Source organism: Stegostoma tigrinum, chromosome 37 (genome assembly GCF_030684315.1).
Source record: "Stegostoma tigrinum isolate sSteTig4 chromosome 37, sSteTig4.hap1, whole genome shotgun sequence".
Taxonomy (NCBI): Eukaryota; Metazoa; Chordata; class Chondrichthyes; order Orectolobiformes; family Stegostomatidae; genus Stegostoma; species Stegostoma tigrinum.
The window spans coordinates 9,402,676-9,425,154 of record NC_081390.1 but is presented as its reverse complement, the minus strand read 5'-3'; the positions used below and the strand labels follow the sequence as shown (position 1 = coordinate 9,425,154).

General features: G+C 42.4%; 1 protein-coding gene across 2 annotated transcripts in view; it reads left to right on the top strand.

Annotated features, from left to right (window-relative positions):
- ptpn20 (protein tyrosine phosphatase non-receptor type 20) overlaps positions 1-22,479 on the top strand; it is a 389,207-nt gene that overhangs the window by 104,153 nt on the left and 262,575 nt on the right. For both annotated transcript variants that reach the window (XM_048563379.2, XM_059640399.1), the window contains exons 6-7: positions 9,374-9,494; positions 11,897-12,289. In XM_048563379.2, the coding sequence (XP_048419336.2) occupies positions 9,374-9,494; positions 11,897-12,289 (514 nt within the window). The remainder of the gene's footprint in view (positions 1-9,373; positions 9,495-11,896; positions 12,290-22,479) is intronic.

Here is a 22,479-nt window from a genome sequence, read left to right as displayed (position 1 = left end):
CCATGAATCTTGTCAAGATGGGTGACCAGTTCCAGAAGGGCCAGGATAGAGCAGTTAGAGGAAGAAGATCATGTGGTGACACCCTCAAGCTGATTTCCAATCAAGATTGACATTTGCTATTAATTGTGAAACACTTCAAAATCTTGAAAGCGCCAAATAGTTGCTCGGAAGGCTGGTTGTAAATGCACTATATGTCCAAAATCTATCTTGGACGTCTTGTGGCACAGTAGGTAGCTTCTCTGAGACAGAACGTTGAGGTTCAAGACCCACTCCAGGACTAAACAGTAAAGGAAGACACGTCAATAACATGACCAAAAAATCTTGCTTGTCAATCCATAAATCCTCACAACGTTCCTTTGGCAGGTGTTAAGAGTTAGACATTCTTTGGATCAGCCATGTTTGATGTGAAGCAGCATTTCTCAAGGCTAAGTGACAATTTCTAGGAAAAATAACAAATGAAACATAGATATACGAATGCACGTCATCTGTCTCATGTATTTCTAATACAGAAAATTATTGGTATTTAATTTTGATACAGACTGATATAGGATTTGCAATTCAGAAACAGGCCATTTGCAGCAAACGATCTTAGCTGGCATTCATACTGCACATGTCTCCTCCTCCTTCACCCTATCACAATGTCCTTCTCTTCCCTCCTCCCTCACATTCTTCCTCAGTGTAAGTGGACCACAGAGAGAGAGAGAGAGAGACAAAGAGACAGAGAAGCCTTTCCCAACAGCATGGTGTAGGATGCTATAACAAAAGATTCCTCTTCTTACTGACCCACAAGCAGTGCTAGAAAATGCCTATAACCTGCTGTATGTGGCCATTACTGCCTTACCTCAGCTTCCTGCTTTCTCAGAGGCTGGGAAATCCAGGCTACAGGCGTCAAATTGAAGAATGTGCAATAGCTGAGGCAGACTGCCTGCTAAACACATTCCCGCCTCTTGAAGGATGGTTCTCCAGTGGACCCAGAAATAAGCAGATTGGAGTTTAACTTTAGGATTTAACAGCCACCTTGAGAATCTAACATTCGCCTCTGCCTTCCAGCATACCCATGTATACACACATTTATATTTGTTGTATCTCTCTCTCTCTCTCTCTCTCTCTCTCTCTGATTCACTCACTTGCACACTCCATTCCTCTCTCCAAAATGCTGAATGGTTCATCCTTTTCCAGTCCCTCATGTTTCCATTTTAGGCACAGGGATGCAAATAGGTTGCAAAGCTACAGGAGCAGCGTTACCATTGTGGGGCATGTGGAGCCTAATAGCCCACTCATTTCGGAACCTACATTACAAATCTGCCACAAGCTATCCTTCAGCCAAAGTTTTTACTGTGCTCCAGTTACTAATCTCACTTTTCTAAAGTGTGTACATGTCAAGGAGACATGACCTAAAGTTGATTGAGTGCTGCTGACATAAACCTAGAAAGGCCACACATGTGAGTGACAGGAAATCAATTGAAAGGTGACTCACTTGAACATTAATAGGTATCCCCAACATTTGAATAACTCATTGATGACATTTACTGTCTTGAGCAATGTATTAGAGGATGGCTGGCATTTGTCAAAGCATGCAGGGTACAAGTCAGTGTCTGAAGGCAACAGAATGGAAGTACAAGGGTAAACCAGGAATTAACCTTTAGTTTCTGAATCATAGAATCCATAGAATCCCTACAGTGTGGAAACAGGTCCTTTGGCCCAACAAGTCCACACTGACCCTCAGAGCATCCCACCCAGACCCATCCCCCTATAACCCACCTAATCTACATCTCCCTGAACACTATGGACAATTTAGAATGGCCAATCCACGTAACCTACACATCTTTGGGCTGTGGGAGGAAACCTGAGCACCCAGAGGAAACCCATGCAGACAAATTTATTTATTTAATGAGTTCAAAATCCCAAAAGCCAAGCAGTCGTCTCCTCATTTACAGTCATAGAGTCATACAGCACAGAAACTTACCGTTCAGTCCAACTTGTCCCTGCTTACCAGGTTTCCCAAACTAAACTAGTCTTGCTTGCCAGCATTTGGACCATGTCCTGCTAAATCTTTCCTATTCATACGCTTGTCCAAATGTCTTAAAAGTTCCCTTTTAAATCTTTCCCCTCTCACCCTAAACCTATGTCCTCTACTTTTGGACTGCCCTACCCTGGGAAAATGACATTGGCCATTCACCCTATCCATGCATCTCATGATTCTATAAACCACTATAAGGTTACCCCTCAACCCCCTATGTTCCAAGGAAAGTAGCTCCAGTCTATCCAACCGCTCTTTATAGCTCAAAGCGTCCAGTCCCAATAACATCCTCGTAAATCTTTTCTGCACCTTTTCCAGTTTAATGACATCCTTCCTGTAGCAGGGTGAACAGAATTATACGGAGTACCCCAAAAGTGGCCTAACCAATGTCCTGCAACAGCTGCAACACAACATTCCAACTCCTATACCCAGTGCTCTGACCAATGAAGGCAAAACTTCTTCACCACCCTATCTAGCTGTGACACCACTTTTAAGGAACTAGGTACCTGCACTTCTAGAGCCCTCTGTTCGACAACAGTTCCCAGTCTGCCACTGAGTCTATGGAGAGGTCAGTCCTCAGTAACATGGACATTTCTTGTGTCTCTTCACAAGTGGGTAAGAGGTCTAATGGTGGGGGTTAACCGAGCAGGGACCTTGGCTTGGCCTGGACCACTCTCAAGGACCACCCTCGCCATGGGCATTCAAAGCCAGCCGATTCGACAGATGGGGGTTTGTCTTAAGGAACTTGCTTGTGACTTACCGTGTTTCCCATTCCTTCATCCAAATGACCAACCTGGCAGATTTTGGGCTGGAAGGGACATGATGGAAGGTGGGCTGTTGGACAGGACATCATGAAATGGGAAATGGGCAGATGGTTCTAAACAGCTTATGTTTTGGCTTTGTCATTCAGCAGATGTGAGGAAGGGTTGTGTTTCCAAGGACAGGAAGCCAAAAGCAGGGTGTTGAGTTAAAAGTTCCCGTGTGATGTCCATTGTTACATTCAACTGGGTGACGGAGTGCTGCCCTGCTTTTTGGGTGAGACTCTAAAGCAAGCCCTCATTTGCCTACTCAGGTGGTGGTAAAAGATTCCATGGTACTATTTTTAAGATGAGCAGGGCAGCTACCTGCAGTATGCTGGCCAATAATTATCTGCTCCTTATTACATTATTGTTAATGAGAGTTCACTGTCCATTATTTGTTTGCTGGATTTCCTATGTTCCACTTCAAAGGGTATGTCATAGACTGTGTAGTGCTTTGAGGTGTTAAGTGATCATTTGCACTGAAAATGCAGATCAGTCTTTCCTTCAAAATCCTCCAGAGGGTTGAAGTTTCCTCGTTCATAACCAAGAGAGGAACCTCTGACCATGCCATGTCCAAATCAAACAAAGTAACAGATTTATTGCTGTTAATGATCGGCCCAAAGAAAACTCATTCATGAATGTAGATTTGAGAAAATTGATGGATCTCAGATTGTGCTCGGATTAATCTGCTCATGTTTTTCCCAGGATTTGAGAGGTGCTGGATAATTCCTTTAGACAACAGCCATTTCAATATAATTCAGGGCTGCTAATTCTGTTTGGAGCTCCTTTTTACTGATATGATTGCTGCCATGTTATTCCTTCGTGGTGATCCTTCATTGAATCGGATTAATATAGCAGGCTATCAATATCAGCGAACAGGCAAATTCGCTCTTACCTCTTCTTTCTAAATGTAACAATGATCCAATGAGCAGGTTAAAACTATCAGCCTTGTTAGATGCACAGTTTCATTTCTAGGCAGTTGTGTTCATGTCAGACACCCTGTGCTGTGACAGACCATCAATGGCACAAATTCCATTTCTTTTATGGAATCATACAGCATGAAAGCAGGCCCTTCGGTCCAATCTGTCCATACCGAACATAACCCAAACTAAACTAGTCCCACCTGCCTGCTCCTGGCCCATATTCCTCCAAATATATCCTGTTCATGTACTTGTCTAAGTGTCTTCTAAATGTAACTGTGCCCATATCCATTAGTTCCTTCAGAAGTTAATGCCACATGTGAACCACACTTTGTGTAAAAAAAATTGCCCCTCAAGTATTTTTTAAAAATCTCTTTCCTCTCACCTTAAAAATATGCCGCTAGTCTTGAAGTCCTTAATTCTAGGGAAAAGACACCTAGCATTAACCCTATCTATACTCCTCATGATTTTATAAACCTCCATATGGTCACCCCTCAGCCTCGTATGCTCCAGTGAAAAGAAGTCCCAGCCTATCCAGCGTGTGGAGTTGGATGAACACAGCAGGCCAGGCAGCATCAGAGGAGCAGGAAAGCTGATGTTTCGGATCGGGACCCTTCTTCAGAAATGGGGGAGCCTCTGAAGAAGGGTCCTGACCTGAAAAGTCAACTTTTCTGCTCCTCTGATGCTGCCTGGCCTGTTATGTTCCTCCAGCTTCACACTTTGTTATTTCTGACTCCGGCATCGGCAGTTCTTGCTAAACCAGCCTATCTAACCTCTCCTTATGTCTCAAACCCTCCATTCCTGGCAACATCCTGGTAAACCTCTTCTGAACCCTCTCTAGCCTAAGAATATCCCTCCTATAAGTGGTTAATCAGAACTGGAAGCCATATTCCAGACAGTCCCTTCGGAAACAGGCCGTTCGGCCCAACTTGTCCATGTGACCAGGTTTCCTGAACTGACTAGTCCCATTGGCCTTCATTTGGCAGATACCCCTCCAAACCTTTCCTATTTGGTGCCTAAAATGTGGCAATTTGTACGGTCATGATGCACCAGTAACACTAAAATAAAGATAAAGTTCTGTGGATGCTGAAGATATGAAATAAAAACAGGAAGCGCTGGAGAGACTCAGCATCTGTGGAGAAAGAAACAGAGTTAATGTTTCCAAATAGGACTTTTCTGTGGAATTCCACTTAAGAATACCAGTCATATTGTTACTTTACATCGGGACATTGTGACAGGGCCAAGAACCTTTACCCTATTGGTCTACAGGGTAGAGGTACAATAGTACCCTTAGCCTATGAGGATGAGGAATACAATGGTGCCTATGCACGTATTCCAGTGATCAGAGGGTGTAATGGAGCTTGTGCCCATGTAAGCCACCCAACAAATGGCATTGTATGATCCTTACCCCTTTTATTATAAGTTGGATTTTATTTTTAAAATGGACACCACAGTCTCAGATTAAGGGGCTGATCACTTAGAACTGAGATGAGGAAAACCTGCTTCAACCAATAGGCCAGTACACTACGGAGTCCTCCACCCCAGGCGTTGGAGAATGCTCTATCCCTGAACCTCTAAGGTTGGGATAGACATATTTTTGGTGTCCCAGGGAATTGAGGAGCATGGGGATTAGATAGGAAAGTGGATCCTGAGATCCTATTGAATGGTGGAGCAGGCTTGATGGGCTCCATGGTTTACCTTGTTCCTAATTTCCTGTGCTCTAACATAGGAGACCCAGCTACGGAGAGAGAAAGTTTCTAGAAAGTTGAGGCAATTTAGAGATTTGCTGTCTGTTGATCCAGTTAATTCTTTGCATGGTTCTGCTATGCATAAATTGCTAAAAACACCAATGCCTTCACTTCAAAAGTAGTGTGTTATCTGTGAAGCATCTTGGGACATGTCAGAAATTAAAGTTTCTATGTAAATAGAAACATAGAAGATAGGAGCAGGAGGAGACCATTCGGCCCTTTGACCCTGCTCACCATCCTTCACCATCATGGCTGATTGTCCAACTCAATAGCCTAATCCTGCTTTCACCCCATAATCTTTGATCCCATTCGTCCCAAGTGAGCTATGTTTAGCTTCTTCTTGAATACATTCAATGCACATCAAAATGTTCTTTAGTGTTGTTAGAAACTGCTCAAGGTTCCCACCACAGTGCAGAAGCTATTATGGCAGTTTGTATTGCAACAAAGGAGCCTTGGGTTTATTTCGTAATGTATGTATTTCCATAGATTTTGATATATAAGTACTTTAATAACATAAATGTGTTGAATTGTTGCTGGATATCCTCAATCGACCCAATGACTCCTGGCTTAGGAAGGGGGCAGATCATCAAGAAACCCACTTTTGATTGTAATTGGCCTCCAAATGCACCAGAGTGTATCTAATAAGCAGTTATTGACCTGAGCTGGATTGGATTAGTTGTGATGTCTCCCATGATTGAATAGTATTTTCAGAAAAAACTACTTATGGGTATTGAATAACAGTTAGCACCATGTACCATGTCCGGACAAGGACTTCAGTGGAGAAAATTGGCAGAAAGATCTCCCACAAAAGTAATAAACAGAGAATCTTTCTTAGAGTACAATGTGGTACTTTTTGTGCTCACCAGATCAGCATCTGTGAGTTTCATCAAAGTTCGTGAGTTATTAACTTTTAAGAAATCATTCATGAATGTGGACATCACTGTCTAGGCCAGCATTTATTGAATGTCCCCAGTTGCAATGGAGATGGTGATTAGCTTTTATCTGTTACAGTCCTTATGGGGTGTGTACATTCTTAGCACTGTTAGAGAGAAAATTCCAGACTTTTGACCTGTCAACAACAAAGTAATCCCATTTTAGTTCCAAGGCAGGAATGGCGTTTGCTTTGGAGATGAATTTGCAGGTGGGGTTCACATGTAAGTCTGCCCTTATTCTTCTGGGTGGTAGCAATCACTGGTTTGGAACTTAGTGCCTAATGAGTTATTGCATCTTGTGGATGGAATACACTGCTGTTAGTGGCGAAGGGAGCGAGAGTGGAAGGTTGTCATTCAGGTATCTTTCAAGTGGTCTGTTTTGCCCTGGATTGTGTCAAGCTTCTTGAGTGTTGCTGGAGATGCATTCATCCAGGCAAGTGTGGAGTATTTCATCAGACTCCTGACTTGTGCCTAGTAGATGGTGGACAGACTTTGGGGAGTCAGGAGGTGAGTTACTCATTGCAGCATTTGTAGCCTGTGGCCTGCTCTTGTAGCTATAGTATTCGTAAGACTAGTCCAGTTTACCTTCTGGTCAATGGTAAACCCCAGAATATTAATAGTGGGTGATGGTAATGTTATTGACAATCAAGTAGTGACTGTTTGATATTCTCCTGTTGGAGACGGTCATGGAGTGGCACTTGTGTGGAGTGAATGTTGCTACTTATCAACATAAACTTGGATATTGTCCAGGTCTTGTTGCAAATATACATGGACTGCTTTGGAGTCACAAACGGTGCTGAGCATTGTACAATGACCACCACCATCTGCAAGTTCCCCTCCATGTCACTGACCATCCTGACTTGGAAATATATCGCCAGTCTTCTTGTATCACTGGGTCAAAATAGATTCACAGAGTCATGCAGCATTTAAACAGACTCTTTGGTCCAACTCATCCTTGCTGACCAGAGATTCCAATCCTAGTCCCATATGCCAGCGTTTGGATCATATCCACTTCCTCTGGCTGCTTGTTGCAAATACGTACCACCCTCTGCATGTAAAATTGCCCCTCAAGTTCCTTTTAAATATTTCCTCTCTCACCTTAAAGCTGTGCCCTCTAGTTTTGGACTCCCCTACCCTGGGAAAGGGACCTTGGCTATTCATCTTGTCCATGCCCCTCATGATGCCCCTCAGGCACTGTTTAGCCTTCATCAGATATAATGGTGAAGCAGAATTTGAGGGCTGGGTTTAGCAGCACTTTCTTGTTTTATTTCCGATTTCTAGCACCAGTGATATTTTACTCTTATTTTCCTAGCTATTAAGGAATATTTTAGATTTGTTAATGATTGTGTTCCAAATGTGCACCGTTGCATTGTTCGCAAGTTCTAGAGTACTGTGTCTCATCGTTAATGTCTGTGTGAAACACACATGGCCATCTGCTTTCAACCTTTGAGCTAGACTGAATAAAGAACAGTATAGCACAGGAACAGGCCCTTTGGCCCACCAAGCCTGTGCTGACACATGTTACCTTTTTACACGAAAAACGTTTTGCCTCTGTGTGGTCTGTATCTCTCTATTCCCTGCCTATTCGAGTATCAGTGAAGATACCTCTTAAACATTGCTACTGTATCTGCGTCTACTGCCTCCTCTGGCAGTGCATTCCAGGCACTTACCACCTTCTGTATAAAAGTCTTGCCTCTCACATCACACTTAAACTTAGCCCCTTAAATCTTAAACCTCTGTCCTTTAGTAATTGGCATTTCTACCCTGGGAAAAAGACTCCCACTATCCATTCCATTCATGCCTGTCCTAATTTTGGAAATTTCTATTGTGTCCCTCCTCAGCTTCCAACATTTCAGTGAAAATAAACCAAGTTTGTCCAATAACTCCTCTGTAGCTAATACCCCTCAAACCAGGCAACAGTCCTGGTAAACCGTTTCTGTACCCTCTCCAAAGCCTGCGAGTTAAAATTCACTGTGCAGTATCACTTCAATCCTGGATTTGAATGGAATGATATTTCAAATGAGCATAACTTTTAGAACATTGCATACAATTCTGGTCACCCTGCTATCGGAGGATGTTGTGAAACTGGAAAGGATGCAGACAAAAAATAAATTTACAAAGATTTTGTCAGGACTGGAGGGTTTCAGCTATTGGGAGAGGCTCGTTGGGTGGGTCTTTGTTCCGTGGATTGTCAGAGGCTGTGGGCCAACCTTATAGAGGTTTATAAAATTGTGAGGGTCATGGATAAGGTGAATAGCCAAAGTCTTTTCCTCAGGGTAGGAGATTCCAAAACTAGAGACCACAGGCTGAAGAAGAGAGGGGAAAGATTTAAAAGGGATCTGAGGGCAACTTTTTCATGCAGAGGGTGGTGTGTGCATGGAATGGGCTGGCAGAGGAAGTCGTAGAGGCTGGTAAAATTACAACATTTAAAAGGCCGGATGGGTACATTGAATAGGAAGGGTTTAGAAGGATATGGGCCAATTGCAGGCATATGGGATTAGATCAGATTGGGATGCATGGTCGTCAAGCGTGTGTTGAAGAAGGGTTTCCAAAGGAGTGTCCAGTCCTGTAACATCAGCCTTCCTGCTCCTCTGATGCTGCTTGGCCTGCTGTGTTCATCCAGCTCCACACCTTGTTATCTCAAACTCCAGCATTGGAGGTTCCTACTATCTTTGTTGACCTAAGGGCCTGTTTCCACGCTATACAGCTGTCTGACCCCATGACTCTGAATGGGATTGGATTAATTTAGGGTACCTGGTTGGCATGGACGAGTTGGACCGAAGGGTCTATTCAATGTTCTGTGACTCCATGGCACAAATCAAGATAATTCTTTCCACTAAAAAATAGAACTATCGTTTCCTGCAGGAATCTAATATGTGACAGTTTCCAACAAACCTGATTCTTAGCCTGACGATAGATAAATGTCTCAAACATCTTCTCATTGCCATTCCAGGTACAGCAGGAAGACACTGTCACCAAACAACCTGATCGAAGCGCCGTGATCAGGGAAAGGTTACATCGTAAAAAAACCCCGGAACTATCTGCTGTGATCCGCAGAATCAATAACCACAAAGGTAGTCTTTTAAAGCCTCCAATCGCGCTGTAAATGAAGTGGCTCAGCGTGTCAGGTTTTTATGAAACCTCCACACTCGGGAGGGTGCCAGGCTGTGCCGAGCATGGAACAACAGGAGATGCTCTAAGCCAGCAGGTAGCTTGAGCAGTCTGGAGAATTAACAGGTGACTAGTCTTGTTAACCCACTCTGTGTGGAAGCTTAAATGCTGCTAGGTGACTGCGAGGGAAGCAATACTGCAAATTGAGCTCTTACTTGAATGATAATATTCCTCTCAGCAAGCATCCTGTTGAAACATGATTTTAATCGTCAGCGCATGCCAATGAGGAGCAGACAGAATGCTATTATCAACGATTCAGAAGGCTAATTGATGGGACACAGTTTGAGGGTTTGTAGATATGTTGGAATAAAGTTCCCATGTGTTGTGTAGCTAATATTACACTGTGCAGTCATAAATGTTCTTGCGAAATCTAAAGGGACGGCCCTTTAGAACCAAAATGAGGAGGAATTTCTTTAGCCAGAGGGTGATGAATCTGTGGAACTGATTACCACAGAGGGCTGTGGAAGCCAAGTCACTGAGTGTATTTAAGACAGGCACAGATAGGCTCTTGATTAGTAAGGGTATCAATGGTTACAGAGAGAAGGCAGGAGAAGGGGTTTAAGAAACATATCAGCCATGATTGAATGGCAGAGCAGACTAGATGGGTTTAGTAGCTTAATTCTGCTCCAATATTTTAGCACAGAACCCCAACTGTGTAGGAGTAGGCTATTCAGCCCATCGAGTCCACACCAACTCTCCAAAGAGCATTCCACCCAGACTCAGTCCCCAACCTCATCCCTATAACCCTGCATTTCCCATGGCTAATCCACCTAGCCTCCATATCTCTGAACACTATGGACAATTTATTATGGCCAGTCCACCTAACCTGCACATCTTTGGACTGTGCAAAAACATTGAGAACATGCAGACTCCACATAGACAGTCACCCAAGGGTGGTATTGAACCCGGATGCCCGGCGCTGTAAAGCAACAGGGCTAACCACTGAGCCACCGTGCCATCCATGGCCTTATTTATCTATTATGGATCTGTTTAATTTAACTAGGCTAGTCACTATATCAAAACAGATCAAAGATTTTCTGAAGTGCAGGGATATAGTACATTCACATAGTAACTCTTCATTCCTGGTTTCTGATATTGACTCTTGCCATATTATGTCAATATTACAGCAGAGCTCATTTGTCTTCTTTTGCTTTCCTTTACCCTCTTTTTTTCTATTCATTTGTGGGATGTGGGCATCGCTAACTGGCCAGCATTTCTTGCCCATCCCTAGTTGCCCTTGAGAAGGTGGTGGTGAGCTGCCTTCTTGAACCACTGCAGTGCTCCAGGATTTTGATCCAACAATAGCGAAGGAATGGCGATATATTTCCAAGTCAGGATGGTGAGTGGCTTGGAGGGCACCCTGAAGGTGGTGGTGTCCCACACCTGCCTAGAAGAACCCATGAGAAGTGATCAGATATGGAGGTCTTCCTTGTGCATTTCCCCTTTCTACTTAAGGGGCCTTAAGATCAAAAACAATGATCCCAGATGAGAGAAGCTAATGATGGAGAGCTGGAATTTTTTGCCTTCTCATTGGGCGAGACTAGTGAGGCAATATGGTAGAGGTGAGGTAACCTTGTTTTCTGACATCAAGGCATTGACTGGGCCAGTAAGGTTTGCCAAAAATTTCCTATACCTAACCCCCAACAATCTGCTTCAGATCTCAGCCTCTGTGTCACTGTTCTTTTCAATACCGTAAATATCCTTGTGTTCCATTGCATTGGGCAATGAAAAGGTTACTAACCCATAATGCCAGTCCATGTTGGAATCCAACATTGGGTTGAGACTCCCTCAATTCATTTCCAGTGAGCTTCCTTGCCTTCATTTCAAATTAAGGTCTCACACAACTCCATCATTTAAATCCTGAAATAACTGAGGGAGAGGGTGCATTGGCCTTCTGTGCAAACAAATGTGAAATATTTTCATCATTGTGATGTTGGTAAATGCAGTGCAAACACCACTGGGCTCACAATAATTACTGGACTGATCCTTTAGTATGTTAATCTATAATCAATAATCTAAAAATCACTGTGGAATGTTCATTGCCCAGTAATCTACTTCTGTGTGATTCAGATTTATGTCACAATTGGTTAATTTTTCATCCACTTTCTTTTCGGAGTTTCTTCAGGGCTTGAAATTCTAATTACTGACAAAAAATTGGGCTAATCGTGGTAATTGGGATTATAATAGCCAAAGGGCTCATCTCTTGTGGTAATTGCATTTGCTTATTCCACGGTTCAATAAATTGATACTCTTCCTGTCAATAACTTTGAATTGACATGAATATTTTGTGCAATTTTTTTTTCAGGAGAGAACAGTGTTGCACAGCCGACAGAAGCAGGCATTGACTTGTGGCTGTCCCACCGGTCCCTTAGTTACCAGCCTCCCTCCCCCTCAGCCCCCATCACCAAGAGCTGCAGTAGAGACTGTGTCCCAAGGAATGGCACTGTCATGCCTTTTGCTGCGGTTCCAGATGCAAATGGAAACTATAGTGTTTCCAAGCCTCTCATGGGTGTTTCCTCCTATAGTCAGCACCTTTCGCGGTCTAGGGAGTTCCTAACTGGCAGGTCGCAACAGTTGGGGAACAAGGAGCCACACAGTTCTTCAGCTGCCTGCATCACTTCAGCACTAGATGCCTTTAGAAGAGTGAAGGAAGGGCAAGGCAGGCTTCAGAGACTGGAAAGCTCAATGCTGTCAAAGGGTAAGTGGAACTTGTAGGTAGAATTTTCATATTAAAAAGGTCATTTTTATTGATGACGTTCAGTGTCTGTGACTTTCCCTTTCGTCCATTGTTGGCCCTGTTTTTGTGACCTTTCTCCCTTATGAGCACTCAGTGTTAGCGGGTGGTCAAATTGTAAGGGTTTTGTGACCAGGGAAGTAAACATTGATGAGGGCAAAGTAATCCCTTCCAACAATGAATTCCTTCAGGGTCAAGATGCTGATTAGATCCATTGATCAGTGATCGCAGGTGGAGCAATGGTATTGGTGCTTGACCTCTTAAAAGAAAATTGGATGCAGGGATGTCGCGTCACTGTCATTCCAGCACTTACGCAGAACTAATGACAGCCACGATGTGCAGTTCTGGGGTGGACAAAGTCAGAAGTCACTCAACACCAGATTGTAACCCAACATGTTTATTTGAAATCACAAGCTTTTGGAACACTGCTCCTTCATCATTTAAAGTCTTCACCTGACGAAGGAGCAGCGCTGTGAATGTTTGTGATTTCAAATAATCCTGTTGGATTATAACCTGGTGGCATGTGACTTCTGAATCTGCACAACAAATATTACTCCCAGACTGCAGTGATGCAAGAGGGCAGTGTCAACTTTAATGCGCAGTTCTACAGAGTGTGCAGGCTCAGGCTGTGTGTATGCAACCTTGGAGATGGCAGGACATATTAAAAGAGAGAATAAAAATGCCTGCGGAACCTTGAACTTTCTAAGTCGCGGCCTTGAATACAAAAACAGGGAAGGTTTGCTGAACCATTAGGCCACAGCCAGACTATTGGACCAAATTCTGGTCAGCAGCATGCTTTACAATGCACATGAGGATCCTGTAGAGGGAGCAGGGGAGTTGTATCACAATAGTCCGAGGGATTGAGGATGGAGTTGGGGTCTCAGTTACAAGATTAACTTAGAAAGACTGGAGCTGTTCTCCATGGAACAACAAACACAAAGAGGAGATTTATTAAAAATGGGTTAGATTATGACAGGTTTTGATAAAGAAGGAAAATTTTAAAGAAAATCCATTCTCATCAGCGGATGGTACGAAGGTTTGGAGACACAGCTTTAAGATCTTGGGCAAGAGATGAAACTATATGTGAGAGAAAAAAATTTAATGCAGCGATTGGTAATAAACTGGAATTCATTGTTAATGAGGATGGCGGAAGCAGAAGTGGTCAATAATTCCAGGAGCAATTAGATGGCACTGTAAGGAAATCAACTTACTAGCATAGACTCACTGGACCAAATGGCATCTTTCTGTTCTGTAAATGTCTCTATGACTGTGTAAAATGAAGGTTTGTGAAAATCTAGCAACCTGACTTATTGTGGTTGTATAATCATTCCAAATAAATTTCTAGCTCTGGATATTCAAAACACCTTACTAAGATTCTTTGGAAGACATGACTTGAATTAAAATCACGGTTTGAAGAGTGACATCTTTGAACCTTTCAGCAAACTGGAACAATATCAACAACTTGCATTAAAATAGTGCCACTTAACACAGCAAAATGTCTGAAGGTGCTTCAATGATGAACTATTGAGTGAACGTTTGCATGGAGTCACAAGGAGATGTTGGGATAAGTGAAATCAAAGAAATAGGTTTTAACGAGTTAATTAAAGGGGATAGACAGGTAAGGAGGTGTAGAGAAGGAATTCCAGAGTTTAGGGCCTACCTGATGCACATCCACTACAGATGACAGTATTAAAATGTGGGATATACAAGGGACCATAGTTGGAGAGATCTTGGATGGTTATAGCACTGATTATGTTACAGAGATAAAGGGTGAAGCCATGAAGCATTTGAAATTAAATGGTCATATGTTCGTACAACTAAGGAATTTCAAAATTAAAAGCAGGACTAGGCCACCCAGCCCCTGGAACCTGCTCCATTATTCGATAGGATCATGGTTAACCTGATTACCCCTCACTCCCACCTAGCCATGATAATCTTTCCATCTCTCTGATTTGGTTCTTAGGAATGTATCTACCTTAAAACTTCAAAGCTTCTTCTCAACTGCCATTGAAGAAGTGAGTTCCAAAGACTTATGAGTCTCAAAGAAAAGATTTCTCCTCATCTGTGTCCGAAATGGATGACAGTTGGTGAGAGGCATTGACAGCAGACAGATGAAAATGTCACAAACCAAGAGCAACTGGAACAATTTCTGCGATTTTGTGGAGTATCTTATACCTATCTTGACAAGTAACCACTCTTAGTTCCAACCAATTTTTCAACTTTTCTCTTCCATTCCCAGCATTTTGTTACAGGCCCATGAAGTTCAGACAGCACCTCCAATTAATTTTTTTTTGATTTCTCACTTTATCCTAAGAGGAGCAAGAAATGGATCGTGCTCCATTAACTTTCAATTTTCTTTTGCTTTCAGTTTCCATGAGTTATCTTTTGATGATATGAAGAAGTTATATTACAACATAATTCATTTGCTGTCATAGTGTATGGCATTCCTCAACCTGACTGATGGAATTTAAGATGTGCAATTTTTGATCGAGAATCAGTGCCAAGAGTTTTATTTGCTTTCTGTCTTTTCAGGGTAGTTAGTCATGCGATACTACACAGAAGCACTAACCTGAGATTATCCAATTTATCTGAGGCACATAATCTTGATATTGTCATGTGTCTGGTGACTTAGTTTTGGAGGTTCAAATGCTGCCCAATTTTCTGAGTTTGATTAGACCATCATTCAAGATCAAGAATTTACACACTTCAGAGGAGGACTGTTCAGCTAAGTCATCTGCTTAACTTCTTAAAGCAGCCCAACTTAGCATCTTACCTGATCAGACTGTCAACATAGTTTGATCATTGAGAATCCTGGATCCACTGAGGAGTAGCTATGATATGCAGAAGCCAATTTCTGGATTTTAAGGGTAAGAAAAACTAAATGATTCAAAGTGGTATCACATGGGTAGAATCAATATATCTTTTGCTGTGCAATATGTGTGTCTATCCTTCAAAAACAGATTAATGGACATTGGCAAAGCTTACATAGAACAAGCAGTCAGTTTTTGCATGTTAGGATGAGTAATGATGAACATAAGTCGCCTTTAGCAGCTTTTTGTTTAAATTAACATGTGAATATTTTGCCTTGGATCAGACTGGGTTTTGGAGGACTAGAAAGGGGGAAGATTTGGAGGCGTTATTATGTGCATTAGGCACATGCTGTCTGAAAGTGTAATTGATATCGCAAGATATCAGCTCTGCCCATCAGATCATGAAGGATTATTCCTGGGAGGAGCTAAATGGTTTTATTTTACTAGCTCATTGATTGTTGGGCTTGTGCTAAGTTCCATGTAGCTAACCTGAGGTCTTATAAGAGACTGCTGTGCAACTAAATGTAAAGTATTTATTAAGCACGATACAATGAGTAAGGTTTAGAGAGAGACACAACTGGTGGTGAGTCTAACCTGAATGTCACCACACGTCAGAGACTGGGTGAGGCAAAGAAGATATGAGCTTAAAGGTAACCTCAGCTGTGTTGTAGCTGAAGCCGTACTGTTGACTTTAGTGCACATCGCAAACCATCCATCCAGCCAACTGAGCTAACCAATCACTACTCGGGATCAGTAACATAGACTAATACTGAAAGGAAAGTTTGGTGGCTGTAGTGCCTCTAGTGGACATAGTCACAAAAGTATCCCAGTTTCAAGTTTAAGGCAAGGCCTCTAAAATACCTTTTGATTCACTCCATTGGTATGAAATGGTGCGAAACCTGAGGAAAAGGTGCAAAATTAAAACACAAATCAGCATGTTTATGAGTGTTGTTCAGCTATCAAGTTGAGTCTAACTTTGCTGGTCTTGACTCAGCAGACGTGGTCTGAGTTGGGAGTCAGGCAAGAGATTCTGGATTCAGATCCCATGCTAGGGTCAGACGTTCAGCTGTTCAAGTCCCACTCCAGGAACCAATGTTTTTCATTCTTTTGGCAACATTAAAATGAAATTACCTGCTAATCCGCAGAATTGGAATGAGTCAATAAGGCGTCACATTGTAGGTGATTTTCATGTTTCTTGAAGTCAGCTTCAAAGAGAATTTAAATTGATTTTGCTGATTTTCAGGAAAATTTGCAAACATCTTGGAGTAGGTTTTGCAGCTCTCATGTATCTTGCAGAGTAAATATGTGTCATTCGCTAGGGAGCAATAGGTCTTTGAAGCTGGCCATTCAACGCATCAAGTCCACACTGGCCCTCTGAAGAGCATCCCACCCAAATCCATGGCAACCCCTCCCTAACCCTATCCCTGTAACCCTGCTATTCCCATGGCTAACCCATCTCGCCTGCACATCTCTGGACACATTAGGCAATTTAGCATGGCCAGCCTACCCAAACTGCACAATTTTAGACTGTGGGAGGAAACCAGAGCATCCAGCAGAAACCCACGCAGACACAGGAGAGTGTGCAAACTCCACAATGACATGCACACAAGGCTGGAATCAACCTAGGTCCCTGGTGCTGTGAGGCAGCAGTGCTAACCACTGAGCCACTGTGCCATCTCGGAAATGCTGGCGTGCAAACAATATAGTGCAGCTCTGATCCAAAGTCAGTTAATGTCCTGGTCATATTGAATACATGTGCATTTCCCATTCATCATCTATGCTGAGAAATAGCTTTGAGCTTAGTCATTCCTCAAGGACTCATTTATAGATGTGGAAACAGACATTTGAAGCCTTGCTACTCTGCAAACCTTCTGTCTTTTTATTTAGTTAAAGGCAGCACTATTAATAGGCCAACAGACATCATCCATTCAAGCTGTCTAGCTGCTAATTCAGCACACTTAGGACATTGACAGATTGGAATGTTGTATACAGTGCTCTCTGAGAAGAAATTTAGTTCCCAATCTCAATACAACATAGTGTTATACTTCAGAAAACCAAGGAGTGAAAGATAGAACTGGAGCCATTCTTTGCACCCTTGCAAAAGTGTTTACTTATGGAGATGCACAGCATAGCAATGTAAGTAATCACTCCAAACCTCCAGTTTTAGCCTGTTCCGACTTAATGCAACACAGGTAAATCCCCAGGTAATGCCTTCAAACTGCATCCAAGAAAACACAATTAATAATCAATTAATGCATTCTGCTACGTGGCACAGTGGCTCAGAGATTAGCACTGCTGCCTCACAGCACCAGGGACCTACCTGGGTTTGATTCTACCCTTGGGTGACTATCTGTATGGCATTTTCACATTCTGCCTGAGTTTCCTTTGGGTGCCCTGGTTTCCTCCCATGGTCCAGAAGATGTGCAGGTCAGATAGATTGGCCATGCTAAATTACCCATAGTGTGCAGGCTAGGTGGATTATCCATGGAAAATGTTCGGTTACGGGGATAGGTTAGGGTTGTAGATCTGAGGGGGACACACTTTGCAGATTCAGTGTGAAATCGATGGGCCAAATGGCCTGCTTCCACGCCGTAGGGATTCTATGATCTGCAGTATTTTGCATTGGTATCGGCCTAAGGTATTATTTAGGTTGTTATTCTTTACATCACAGGCACATTCAAGTTTTATTTGTCACCCTTGAGATAACTGGGCTGTGTTTTCCAAACATTTTGCTCTGCTCTGTCATAAATTAGCTGACAATACATCAGGACTTTGTTTTAATGCCTACACCATGCCATAAATCATTTGTCCACTGTTGGTAATGTTCTCCCTTCCTCACGTATCTATTGTATATTTAAAGTCAGGCCATCTCCTGACTGCGTTACATTCACTTCCTTGTCAGACTTGAGGTGTCACAGTTCACACTTGCAGCTCTTCATTCAAGCTGCTGAGTCACTATGAGCCATAAGAAAGCTGCTATAATCTAAAAACTAAATCCTCAAACAATTTGTCTCGCCTGTTCTGCTAGAAGAGTTGACTCATCTGTTGGCTGTATGTTCTTACAGTAAGGCAGCTTCTTTTACACTAAAATGGAAGTCCTATTGGAATTGAGCATTGGCAGGTGGATGTTGAGATATTAACTTTATTGGACTCGTCTATAATATTCTTCACATTTATGTGAATTTCACAACACTGAAATGAACACACGCAAATACACGGCCAGCAAACCAGAGAAACTCCCTGTCCCTGGAATCACCTGAGTAGCACCGAGAGACTAGCATAATGTTTCCTGACTGCACTATCTTTCATCTGCTGTACAATAACATTCTACAATTCAATTACAAAATAGTAGACCTTAGAGAATTTTACATTTTAACTGGTGGTGTTGGGGGCTGATGACTTAGCGTCACTTTGGAGAATGTCTAATGTATAAAAGTTAAGGCAGAGATTTTTCATAGAATACCGACAGTGTGGAAGCAGACCATCAAGTCCACATTCACCCTGCAAAGAGCATCCCTCCCAGATAGACCGCTCACCTCCCCCTGTAACCTTGCATTTCCCATGGTTAGTCCACCTAGTCTGCACATCCCTGGACACTATGGGCAATTTACCATGGCCAATTTACCTGACCTGCACGTGTTTGGACTGTGGAAGGAACCTGGATCACCCTACCGATGGGCAATAAACACTGGCCAGCCAGCAACACCCACATTCCATAGATGAATAAGAATAAACCCAGAAGAAACCCACACAGACACAGGGAGATCATGCAAACTCTACACAGAGAGCCACTTGAGGGTGCCATCGTACCTGGGTCCCTGGCGTGGTGTACTGCTCACTGTTTTTTTGGTTTTTTTGTTGTTTGGTCTTTGTATATTTCCTTTTTATGGAATTAGTAGTAGCAAATTTCAGGCTTTCACTGTGTCAAGGATTAGAGTTATGTGATGGAATCATCATTTTGTACCTATTTTGTACAATCAAGTCACCAATCTGTTCCTCTTGTAACATTCAGGGAATAGATACTTCCAAAAAATTGCTACAATTGACTGTTCCAAAATATTAGTTGCAGTCAATACTGTGTAGCAAGAAAGGTAGGATTTGTTACAAGGTGTTCAATAGGTCACTCAGAACAATTTAATGTTTGCTGAACAACAGCCAATTTGAGGCAGTTGGCTGGACACAGTCACTGGAAAACGTTGCTGCCTTTGGGCTTTTGGTCTGTCAGGTACTTGGCAGAAGGAAGAAGAGACTCTAACCTGGAAAGTTGTTACTGTAGTAGATTCTGAGCCTTAGCAAAAGCCAAGGAAGCTGGGGAGTACAGCAATGAGTTGGGATTTGGGCTCAGGAAATATCCTAGGAGATGTGGGAGTTGGTAGAAGTTATGTGACATTAAAAGTTCAGTAGAACCAAGAGTGACTGTGAAAGAAGCCCACAAGTCATATTTGCATGGTGCAAATATAACTGAGAAATATTCAGAGGAATGCAGGGACAGTACCAACTTGGTAAAGATAGCTGTCAGTGAAAAAGCAGGTGTTGCGCCTGTGGGTAGATGCTGGATTGCAGTTGCAAGAGTTGAGGGGTACAAATTCCCAGGAAAGGAGTGTGAAGAATGAGTTTATGAGCAGTCACTGGGGCAGTTCATGATAGAGTGCTCTTTGTTAGAATTCCAAAGTTACGTTTTCGAAGGAAAATAAATTGAAATTCTTTTGCAAAGCTTAATGAGACTTCATGCCCCATTGCATCAGTAAGGTTTTGTGCAGAGGTTGTGGGGGTGGAGTCGTGGAGTGGTTTGTTTGTTGCTAAGAAATCCATGGAATCTGTTTTGGTTATTTTTAATGTGCTTTGAGGAGTGTGCAACCTCTGTATCTGTTACCCATGTTTGCCTCGGGTTAAGGTTAATTAGCGGTTAGAATATAAATTGTATGTAAAGGAGATTGTATTACTGTTCTGACCCTGTATTGTAAAATCTAGTGGTTGTTAATTTTGTCTGGAAATACCTGAGCATCACATTTTGTCTCCTTTAAAAATGTTATTGATCCCTACCGAGATCATTAATTTTGGCATTCAAGTCCAGCATTGTAACAAGTGCCAATGGAGAACTGTGCTGATACTATACAATCCCTACAGTGTGGAAACAGTCCATTTGGCCCATTGAATCCATGCAGCCCTTCTGAGGAGTACCCCACCCATACCATGAAAGCTCCTTCGGCGTTGGAAGAGCAGCAGAAGGTTTTGCAATTGTGGAGCATTCAGGGCAACCTTTCAGTGATTTATAAAATCATGAGGGACATGGATAGGGTGAACAGCCCATGTCTTTTTCCCAGGGTAGGGGAGTCCAAAACGAGATGGCATAGGTTTAAAGTGAGAGGGGAAAGATATAAAAGGGATCTGAGGGGTAATTTTTTCATGCAGAGGGTGGTGTGAGTACAGAATGGGCTGCCAGAGGAGGTGGTGGAGGCTGGTACAATTACAAATCTTAAGGGCATGTGGATGGGTATATGAATGGGAAGGATTTAGAGGGATATAGGCTAAACGCTACCAAATGGGACTAGATTAATTTAGGATATCTGGCCAGAGTGAACAAATTGGAGCGAAGGGTCTCCTTCTGTGCTGTACAACCCTATGACTCTATTTATCCCTCAACCACCATGATGAAAACAGATACCCTCTGGTCAGTATCTCACTGCTGTATGTAGGACCTTGCTGCCTGTGTACTCACATTGCTACAGTAATTGTTCAGGATGCCCTGAGGGTGTGACAGATGGCACACAAGTACAGATCTTACTTTAGAGATACCAGCTAGACAAATGACATATCCGATAGTGAAGGCCATCTGCTTCTAGTAAAACTGAAGTTTACTTGAGTGCAGGAGAGAAGGAAGGAAAATGAAAAGGATCTTTATGCTCTTGAACATTTACTATTTGTGTATCTAGTCTTAAAAGCTATCTTATCTGAAAACTTGTTTGGATTTTGAAATGCACAATAAACAACAAGAGAGCTTGAAAGGCCATTTACTCTTCAAACTTTGGCAAACCGTCTAGCATTGTTTAAATGCGCATTCCATTAAATCAGAGGTTTTTTATAATATTTTATTGGGACATCACAATAAAACTAACATTCGGCGATCTGCAATTTCCCTGCCTCAAAGTGATAGAGTTATAGAGTCACTCAGCATTGAACCCCTTGGTCCAACCAGTTCATAATCCCAAACTAAAGTAGCCTCTCCTGCCAAGATAGTAGGAACTGCAGATGCTGGAGAATCTGAGATAACACGGGGTGAAGCTGGATGAACACAGCACGCCAAGCAGCATCAGAGGAGCAGAAAACATCAAGCTTGCCTGCTCCTCTGATGCTGCTTGGCCTGCTGTGTTCATCCATCTTCACACCGTGTTATCTTAGCCTCACCTCCCTGTGCTTTAGCCCCAAAACATTTCTTACTATGCAGTTACCCAGACGTCTGTTAAACGTTGTAACTGTACACACACTTGCAGCTGTACGTATAACTGAGGTTACTAACTCCATATCGCTCTGAGTTGATAATGGTCTCATCATCTTTGTTTAAGAAAATAATGCCAAGGTTCACATTCTGCAAAGGCAGATTCAAGTTTCAGTGGAGCCAGTCAGCAACTCAATCTGGACAGGTCACCTCATTATGGGAGATAAACTGAAACCCAAACTGAAAAACAACAACTCCAGACAACTTCAACAAAATCTTGCTGTTGTTTTCAATCAACACATTAGCATGCAGCTAGGACAAACACATCTGTGGTCTTTACCCAGCAAGATTGATGAGGCAAGGGAACCTTTAGATTGCAAAGGGAAGAGGTTGAGACTGCTCGAACAAGTAGTTTTGAAATTCTTATTAACTGTTCAATAAACATTGGCTTACCCCTATCTTTTATACCAGATTATGACTGTTGCAATTACTAAACTGCTCTTTTCTCTGTATGACCTTTAAACTTTACCTGGCTGTTTCAGCCTGATTAAGTCAGGAATCTGGGAGAAAGATGCATTCTTCTGTCTGATTCTGTGTCTTATTCTGAATGATAATCTATCCCGACAAGGTTAGTGTTCTGAAGGATGAGAAACGTATAGGTAATGATTGCGTGAATCATACTAACTAATTTAAGACAGTGATCCAGACCATGATTCCGCTTCTGAAAGGTTACAAGTTTCTGATTAGTCAGCCTGTTCACACTGTCCCTTTGTCTAATGTTTACACTAAACTAGCACATGAATACAATTACTGATCCTTCATGACACCTGCAACATCACAGCGAGAGCCCTATGGTACAATACTTTTATAACTTGCTGCATTCATTATATGACAGGAATATGTAGGTG